A 9,623-nucleotide genomic window follows, 5' to 3' on the forward strand; every position below is an offset into this window, starting at 1 on the left:
CAGTGCCCCCACCCCCCCCCCAGCCCCCCTTCCACCTCCAGTGCCCCCCTCCCCGCCCAGCCCCTCCGTTCCACCTCCAGTGCCCCCACCCCCCCCCCAGCCCCCCTTCCACCTCCAGTGCCCCCACCCCCCCACCCAGCCCAAGTGCCCCCCCCCCCACTGTTCCACCTCCAGTGCCCAGCTCCCCCCCCAGCCCCACCTGCCCCCACCCCCCCCCCGCTTCCACCTCCAGTGCCCCACCCCCCCCCAGTCCCCCGTTCCACCTCCAGTGCCCCAGCCCCCCCCCACCGCCCCCAGCCCAGCCCCCTGGTCCACCTCCAGTGCCCCCCCCCTCCCCGTTCCACCCCAGCCCCCCGCTCAGCCCCCCGTCCACCTCCAGTGCCCCCACCCCCCCGCCCTCCCCCACCGCCCCCACCCCCCCGCCCCCCCCCTGTTCCACCTCCATTGCGCAACCCCCCGCTGTTCCATCTCTAGTGCCTCCACCGCCCAGCCCCCCATTCCACATAAAGTGCCCCACGCCCACTCCCAGCCCCCTAACTGTTACACTCCCCAATGTGAGACCCAAATACTCCCCCAACCCTCGCTACTCCAACGCTCTACCTTCCCCCTTGTTCCACACCTCCTGCTGGACCAGCTCCCATCGCCTCTCCCCCTCCACACACACACCAGAAACAGAATTATTTTGTACCAGAATTTTAAAAAAGTCATTTTGGTCAAAAAGTGATTTTTTTTGGTCAGAAATCTGTTTTGATGGAAAAAATTAAGCGAGCTCTCCCAAGGCCCTGCCCTGCCCTCAGGCTGGCTGCGTAAAAGCTGGTTGATTTTCTTTCTCCAGCAAAATTTGCTAGAATCTGCCTTAAATCTCCCATCCTGCTGGGCCCAGCAGAAGCAGCCTGAGGCCTAGGCCTGGTCTGTTCTGAAAAGTGAGGTTGGCGTAAGATACAGTATGGGGGGGAGTGTCATAGCTCCACGGCAGGCACGAGGGATGTGAGAGACTAATCGACTATCTGACAGTCGACATGCCAGGCGACTAGTCGCTTACCCCCCTTGCTGTCTCTAGCAGAAAGAGCAGCAGCGCCTGGGTTCCACGCGGCGTTTCAAAGCGGCCGCGCCACATGGAGCCCGGGGTCAGCGGGGGATTCTGGGTCCCCCGCTGGCCCCGTGCTCCCCACAGCAAGGGCTGTTGATACACTCCAAAGGCTGAGGCTTATCGACTACCGGTAATCGAATAGTCAATGCAAATTGCATCAACTGTTCAATGATCCAGTTAATTTAAATTTAACATCCCGAGTAGGCCCAGCAACGCTGCTGTGGAATTTGCTACCGCTACCGCCACTCAGGGAGGTGTTCCTACGGCAACAGAAAAACCTGCTCTATCCGTTGTAGGAAGCACCTACCCCACGGCACTACAGTGATTCTGCAATAGCACCAGAGCTGTGCCCCAGCAGCGTAGACGCGGTCCTGTACCAACGTACTCTCTCGGCACAGTGTTCCGCGTGTGGACGTGGCTTCTCCCCTTATCGCTCCAGCCGCCTGTGTCTACACGAGGGGCTGCTGGCGACGCAGCTCTGCTGGATCCCAACCCCGTTCCGCCTCTGACCACGTGCGCCGTGCCAGCAACGGGCTGTCGATTAGGGAATGGCTCGGCTAGCTCCACCCACTCTCCTCTCCTGCATGCTGCAGCCTGCCAACGACTCTTTGCCATACATGGGTTGCACGGGCCTTGGGGCTGGGAATGGATGGGTGCATTTGTGCAGCGCCAGGCCCAACAGGTCCCGCACTGAATGACACGGGTAGTCACTATACCAATACAGACGTGATAGGCGCTGACTCGTGCTCGGTCCCGAAGCAGCCACGTTCTCGCTTTATTATTATTATCGCTATCTTGGCTGCTAAGCCCCAACACCCAGCCAGATCCAGTGGGAGCCCAAACACGCCTCTCCCTCAGGTCTACCTTAACACCGCCACAATCTGTGTCCTACAGACCCGGATCAGAGGGATGTTTATCTGCGCTGGGATCAGCCAATATTTGCATCAGAGGCAGGGAAACCAGACTTCCAAGTAATCCAGGAGCGGGCTGTGAAACGGGCACAGGGAAACGCAGCCTCCACTTCGAGGTTTACCTTCCCGGCACTGACATTTAGTGGCTCCTTTTCCAGCCAGGAACCCAGCTGCGTTGTCGTGGGGGCACCTGGTCTTGCCCTGTTTGAGGACCACAGCCTGTGAGATCCCCATGCGCTGTGCCTGAGGCCGGCATCTGAAAGCCATGGGCCCCATGCAAGCCCTGCTGCTCGGGATGCTCATTAGCATGGCTGAGCCTGAGGCAGGCAGATGCCCTGCGTGCGAGATGGCCGCCATGGACCCTGAGCTGCAGAAGACGTTCCTCGTTGAGCTAGCAAAGCAAAGCATTCTCGCCAAGCTGCATTTGAAGGACCGACCCAATGTGACCCAGCCCATCGCCAGTGGGGGCCTCCTGACGGCTCTGGGCAGGCTGCGTGGCGGGCGCGCGGGCGCGGGCAGCATCCTGCCGATGCCAAGCCGGAGCCCCGAGACTGATGAGCAAGAGTATGAGATTCTCAGCTTTGCTGAGCCAGGTCTGTAAGGTCCCGGGGCGCATGCAGAATGAAAAGACTCCTGATGGGTCATTGGAGGCACGACTGGGAGGGGGGCAAAGGAGAAGGGGTGCTCATATCAAGAGCTGTCCTGTCCCAAATATCAAGGGAAGGGACATCCCCCAAAAGGATCTGGGGGGCCGGCGACAGTGGGAAGTGGAGCCACCCAGCCCCAGCTCGCTCTGCTCCCCTGGCTCCCATCTGCAGGATCTGGGGGAAGGGGTGGACCCGTCCCTGCACTCACCACCGGCAGCAGGAAGTGCAGTCACGCGGCTGGGAGCCGGGGGACGGAGCAGGCTGGGGCCACTGCCAATGAATGCGGGGGAGGGCCCGACCCCCGCTGCCCCCTAGTCCTCCTGGCTGCTCTGGGGATGTGCTTTGGGAAAGGGGTGGAATCAAAGCGGGGAGGGGGCAGAGCAGGGGCAGGGCCTTGAGGGAAGAGGTGGTGTGGGGAAAGTTCCGGGACGAAGACAGAGAGATGTCCCGGGCCCCGTGCTCCCCAAGGGCCAGCCCCGCTGACATCAAGGGAAGGAGACATCCTCCAAGTGGGACCTACTTAGAGCTCTGCATAGGGATGTTTTACCCCTGTCTTGTACAAAGTCACCCTCCGTGCATGGTGTTGGAAAAGCAAACCCCATCCCGGGATTAGCAACGGAAATCGCTGAGTCGCTCCCCAGGGAATAAGCCCGTGAGAGTAGTTATCAGTGGTTCCTGGTCACCCTGGGAGGGGCTCTGGGTCCAGAGCTCTTCAGTATTTTCATCCATGACTTGGGTAACGGAGTGGGGAGAATGCTACGAAAACCGGCAGGCCGCACCCCGGTGTGCGTGGCGTGCAGGGTTAGAATTCAAAATGACCTTGACAAAGCAGAGAATCGCTCTGACATCAGCAAGATCAAATTCAATAAAGACGGGGGCAAAGTGCCTCTCTTGGGCAGGGGAAAAAAACCCCAAACGCACCACTAACCCCGGGGATAGAGGCACTGGGGAGGTGGCCGTAGTGCTGAAAAGAGCCGGGTGGGGGGTGGGGATGAGAGCGGATGACAAACTGAACGTGAGTCAACAAGGCAATGCAGCTGCGAAAACGGCTTGTGTCATTCGGAGGGGGCCCAACACGCCAGTATGTCTACTTGGCACCGACGAGACCTCAGCGGGCGCCAGGCGACCCGTTCTGGGCACCACGCTTTAGGAAAGGTGGGAATAAACTGGAGAAAGCCTAGAGCAGAGCAACAGAAAAACGATCAAAGGTTTAACCTGACCTTTGAGACGAGGGTAAAAAAATTGGGCAGTTTAGAAGACGGAGAGGACCTGCTACCCGTCTCCCAGTAAGTTGAGAGAGCTGGATTTGACCCCGCGAAGTCTCTAATGATTCCATAAAGCTAAAATTCTCTGTGGGCATAAACGGGTGAAAGTCCATCAACGTCTCCAGGGCTGGTCCCATTCACAGGCGCAGAGAATTCAGCCATGGAGCAGAAATAGCTGGCCCCGTGAAGGCAGCCGTGAACACAGCCTTTGGTGTAGTTTCATTTTTGTTTCACTGATGGGAGCTTTCCACTGTGCTTTATGGCAGCGGTTCCCAACTGCCGGGCTGTGGCCTGGCCCTGGCTGATGGCCCGTGGCAGCTCTAGGGGCTGGAGGAACCGCGTGGGGGGCAGCAGACGGCTGTTCCGGCAGCCAGGGCCGGGGCTGGAGCCCCGAGGCTGGGGCTGTTCTGTCCCAAAGCCTGCAGGGAAGACGAGCTCTCCCTAGAATCAAGCCAGGCAGGCAGCGAAGGCGCCGTTGGAATTTTCCCCGCGTCCCTGGGAGTTAATTCAGCCCCATAAATCATCCACAATAATTGGTAGCGGATATCAATTTTCTGTGTGAACTTCTCCCCAGCTGCACAGGAGTATCTCCACCGGCAGGGCTCCCTAATTCTGCAGATCAGAGGCAAGAAAGCAGCCGGGGAATAAACAGGGTCAAGGGGCTAGGGCTGGCACTGGGGGGCTCTGGGGACCTGAGCTTTTGGCAACATTTTTATTTGCATATTTGCATATTCATTATTTGCATAATAAATATGCAAATAGTGTGTTACCAGTTCGCCAAAAGTTTGTGAATGGGTTTGCCAGTCCCCGGTATAAAAAAGGTTGGGAACCACTGCTTTCTGCATTCCTCCGACGCACCAGCCCAAAGCTAGATGGGAGAGGCTCTCGGGTAACTCTGAGGAGTGAGTGGGGGGTGCTAGATTTGCTGAGTTTGGGATCGGATGGAAAGCCAGTGGCATGGTTTCCCTCCGTGCTCACACACACACACACAGCCATGCTCTTCTAGGATTGCCAGGTGTCCGGTTTTTACCCGGACAGTCCAGTATTAGTGGCCACTATCATGGAAGGCCAGTAGAGATGTTTTTCCCCTGCTGCATCTGGCGGGGAGCAGGAAGCGTGGGGACAGTGACCTTTTTTTTTTTTGCTCAACACGTTTGGTCCCCCGTTTTTGTTTTCGGTTTTTTTTTTTTGCTCAACCAATTTCCCCACCATGTTTGGGATTTTTTGTGAAAGTATCTGGCAACCCTATGCTCTTCCTTCCCTACTTCCTGTCTGACCTGGCGGGGTGCTGCCGTCCAACAGCTGCCATCTCCCCCCCCCCCCAGATGCAGCTCCATTTTCAGAGGGCATTGCTGGGTGTGCAAGTGCCATGGGACCCGTCAATATCCCAGCATGAAACTGGAGCCATCTCTCCTCCCATGGAAATTCAGCCACCTCTGCGGTGGAACACGGCCCCTGCGCTCTCTCAGCAGCACTAATGCACAGTGGTCTCAGGGGGAGGAGGCGAAGATCAGCCTAACCAGCCAAAATACCAGGTGTTTGGGATTAAAAAGGTGACTTCCCAGTGTGGAATTCAACCCCTCCCCCCCGGGCTGACACCCCCCCCCAGCCTCACAAAAGATCCTGCATTGTGTCTTTAGCACCTATGTCAATGAGGATTTTCTCTGGGTTTCCAGTGAAGTCCTCCCGCCCCCATAGCACCGCGGCCACTAGCACTCTGCCAAGCGCCAGACGGAGATCACCACCCTTTACCGACTCCACAGCTGTGTTTCCTGAAACTCTGGACTTTCCCGGGCAGGCCCCCACCCACAGACTCACTAGCACCCGCCTGTTCAGCTCGCCAGCGGCGGCCCAGGCTGGCCGTAGGCGCAGGCGGCTGGTACTGGTTTTGGCTGGGCACAGTGTGGCAGCAAGGCTGTTGCGGGGCATGGCCCTTGTGTATTTTACCAGGGGCATCACTTTGCCTGTGGGGGGAGCTGTTGGCCAGAAGCCCTCCATGGCATTGTGTCTGTGACCCGCGGAGGCAGGTGTGGGGCAGCCGAGCCCAGTCACCAAAGGAGTGACATGCTACATTCTTAAACCTCCCAGCCCAGAGGCCCTCCATCATGGGTTGTATCCCCCCCTCAGGCCTGGCCAGAGAATCTCGAGTGCAAAGATGTGGCTGCAGGGAGGGGACGGGCATCTACCATGCCCAACCCATCAGCCCACCCTCTGAGATGCAAGATGGCATCTCAGACCAGCAGCCATGCTCCAGGGTCACATCGTCCCCCGCTGAACTGCAGCTGCCTCTGGGGTGGGGTAAAACCGCACAGTAGCACGGCACAGCGATTTAGGCAGCAGGACGTCGCCCCGGGCCAGGTCCTTCTCCGATGTAGCTTCCTTAAAGTCCGTGTTGTTTGAGGAGCTGGCCTGGTGAAAGGAATTGAGGGAAGGAGCGAGGAATGAACCCAGCTGCAATTTGACCAGGACACCAGCATGAACAGCCTGACCTAGATTCGGCCGCTCTTCAGTGGAGTGAGCCTGGAGGCAGAGGGGCCTTGCCAGCTGTAGCACATCAGGGTCAAGGGAGTCCCGCGCCGCTGCCCTGGGGCTGTGCTTGGCATTTAGAGCTCAAAATGCAGCGGTTTCTTGTTCTCCCCCGCACCCGCAATAGAAAGGACACCTCTGCCCCCCTCTAATGCCAGCCGAGCCCCGCATGAACGTGGAGGCGTCAGGGCCTTCATTCCCTCATGGTCCCCTGGCTGCTTTCTCCGCAGGGCCCCCCGCCTCCAACCGGACGCGTCTGCGCTTCCGCTTCACCCAGGACGCCGACCGGAGCATCCAGATCCTGCAGGCCGACATGCACCTGTTCCTGGCTGCCCCCGGCGGGCGGGTCACGGCGAAGCTGCTGGTGTCCAAGCCGGGAGACACCAACCTGACGCTGGTCGGCAGGAGGCAGCTGGCGGGGGAGCGAGGCGGCTGGGCCGCCGTGGAGGTGAGGGCGGCCGTCCAGAGTTTCTTCAGCAAAGGCGGCCAGCAACTCACAGCCGAGCTGGAGCGGGAAGGGAGCCCCGAATCCGCCCGGCTCCTCAGCAGCAGTGACTCTCACCGGCCGTTCGTGGTGGCCAAGGCCCGGGCCCGGCCCCGGCACCGCGTTCGCCGCCGGGCGGCCGAGTGCAACAGCAAGTCCAGGACGTGCTGCCGGCAGCAGTTCTTCATCGACTTCAAGGAGATCGGCTGGGAGGACTGGATCATCCAGCCGGAGGGCTACCGCATGAACTACTGCACGGGCCCGTGCCCCATGCACGTGGCCGGCATGCCCGGCCTGGCCGCCTCCTTCCACACGGCCATCCTGAACCTCATCAGGGCCAACGACGCGCAGGCCACCGTCAGCTCCTGCTGCGTCCCCACGCGCCGCCGGCCCCTCTCCCTGCTCTACTACGACCAGGACAGCAACGTCCTCAAGACCGACATCCCCGACATGATCGTGGAGGCCTGCGGGTGCACCTAGCCCACTGCCGCGGCGCTGCGCGGGTCTTCCCTCGAACGGGAACCCGACAGAGACCCCCTCGCCACGTCCCCCCTGCCGCGTGTGGGGTACACAAGCACCTTCGCCCCACAGGGCAGGCACAGCAATCTCCCCCTGCCCAGGAGCCTCCACCCCTTCCAGGAGAGCGCCCACCCGTCCTGGCCACGCCAGCCGGGGCCCTGGGCAGCAGCAGGTTCTGCAGTGTGAACACTTGTCCGGCGGGGAAATCGGAGCAAACTTCCCAGCCCTCAGGGACCACCGGGAGAAATGTCGGGCAGGGTCAGAGAGGAGGCCGCCCAACAAATTCAAATGGGAAATGAGGTGTAGATTCGTAACAGGGAAAGTATCGGAGGGGTCGCCGTGTTAGTCTGGACCTGCAAAAGGTCGAGGAGTCCTGTGGCACCTTAGGGTATGTCTACACTAGCCCCCTAGTTCCAACTAGAGTGACTAATGGAGGCATTCGAACTTGCAAATGAAGCCTGGGATTTAAATATCCCGGGCTTCATTTGCATGCTCCCGGGCACCGCCATTTTTAAATCCCCTTAGTTCGAATTGACTGCCCGCGGCTACACGTGGCAGTCAGAAATTAATCCGACCTAAGTCCTTAGTTCGGATTAACTGTTACTCCTCCTGCAATGAAGAGTACCGGTAGTTCAAATTAGGAGCTTTAATTCGAACTACCTAGCCCGTGCCGCATGTAGCAGGTAGTTCAAACTACGGGGCATTTAAAAATGGCGGTGCCCGGGAACATGCAATTAAAGACCAGGATATTTAATCTCAGGCTTCATTTGCAAGTTCGAATGCCTACATTAGCCACCCTAGTTCGAACCAGGGTGGCTAGTGTAGACATACCCTCGGTCTGTAAGGTGCCACAGGGCTCCTTGTTGCTTTAACAGGGAAAGTAACTAGCCACTGAAACAATTTACCCAGGGCTGAGAGGCGGGATGGGATCTGCCATCAGCGACCGTTTTGAGGTCGGGACTGGAGGATTTTCCAAAAGCTCTGCTCCAGGAACGATCGACAGCTCCCCAGAGAGGGGGCAGACGCGACGGTCACAAAGGGGCCCTTCTAGCCTTAGGGTCTCTGGATTTGCCGCAGGGAACGGGGGGTCCCGCCCCGCCACTTGGAACCGAATCGGAGCTGCAGCCCGGAGGCCGGCTGGCACGCGCCGAGTCCTGCGGAAGGAGGAGAGTGCTTTGGGGCAAGCCGGTCCCGACAGGAGGGAGGTGGCCCGGCGTCTCTGCCCCCTCTGAGACGCCTGCCCGAGCAGCCTGTGTCGTCAATAAAAGGCTGTATCTGTGTGCGTGGCCTCCTGGCCAGCTCGCGAGTCCCTCCCCATCCCCACACACTGGGCTTAGGCCTGCCCCAACGCCTTTCGGGGGCCGCCGTGGTGCAAGGCAACCAAAAAGCCCGTGGCCCTGGCTAGCTGAGATTCCAGATGGCACAGGTCTGGGCCCGGCGGGGGCATTCTCTGGCGTTTCTCTAGGGATCGCACCCACCAGCGAGAGTGAAGGGAACCCGCAGGTTAATGAGCTACACAGGCATGGTATCGCCCCCCTTGGCCACCGGCCCGGCTGCTCTAACGTCCGCTGTGTGCCATCCCCGGAAGACTGGCGGCCAGTTTCCAAACCCAGCCGGGGCCCAGGTTCCAGCAGGGCCGTGCCTAGCACTGGGCAGTCCCAGGGGCTGAGCTTGGTGTCAGCCTGCCTCCGTGGGGCCACGAATCCTCTGTGGCATCGGGGATGCGGAGAGCGCCCCCCCGCCATTCCCCAGCAGGCTCGGCCTAGCACACCAGGGCCCGCCCTGGTCCCCAGCCTGGCGCTGCCAGCTCCAGTGTCTCAGACGCCCTGGGACCTGCTAGCCCCGGCTGCAGGCTCTTGCCCTCTGCTCCGGGGGTCAGCCTCGGAGGGGCAGGGCTGGGGAGCTGGGCCTGCGCCGGGAGTGGGGAGGGGGTGTAGCAGGGGTGGCCGGCGCTGCAGCCAATCGCCGCTTGCCCAGCTTGCGTCCATGCCCCCAAACAGCCTGCCGAGGGTGCCAAGCCCGCTGGGGGGCAAAAGTCCTCAGCGCCGGCGAGCTGGCCAAACAAGCGCCTTCCATCCCATGTTTTTCCGCTTGGCGAGACAGGGCCTGACCCGGCTGCCCAGGCTCCGGAGGGCAGCCCGCCGCTAGCAGGACGGCTCAGGGACACTCGGCTCCGGGTCC

General features: G+C 60.3%; 1 protein-coding gene across 1 annotated transcript; it reads left to right on the forward strand.

Moving 5' to 3' along the window:
* The first annotated feature begins 2,019 nt into the window (after positions 1-2,019).
* Positions 2,020-8,724, forward strand: LOC142818925 (inhibin beta C chain-like). Its single transcript, XM_075901792.2, has 2 exons — positions 2,020-2,594; positions 6,670-8,724. Exons 1-2 carry the CDS (start codon positions 2,267-2,269, stop codon positions 7,401-7,403), a joined length of 1,062 nt encoding a protein of 353 aa, XP_075757907.1. The 5' UTR covers positions 2,020-2,266; the 3' UTR covers positions 7,404-8,724.
* Positions 8,725-9,623: the final 899 nt, after the last annotated feature.

This window comes from Pelodiscus sinensis, chromosome 31, assembly GCF_052426305.1.
Source record: "Pelodiscus sinensis isolate ZL-2025 chromosome 31, ASM5242630v1, whole genome shotgun sequence".
NCBI classification, from domain to species: domain Eukaryota; kingdom Metazoa; phylum Chordata; order Testudines; family Trionychidae; genus Pelodiscus; species Pelodiscus sinensis.

What these genes read in the sequence shown, in the direction of transcription:
- LOC142818925 (XM_075901792.2), top strand. Translation starts at nt 2,267, where the DNA reads ATGGGCCCCATGCAAGCCCTGCTGCTCGGGATGCTCATTAGCATGGCT. An exon ending in TCTCAGCTTTGCTGAGCCAG is followed by an intron (nt 2,595 to 6,669) that starts GTCTGTAAGGTC and finishes CTTTCTCCGCAG; the next exon opens with GGCCCCCCGCCTCCAACCGG.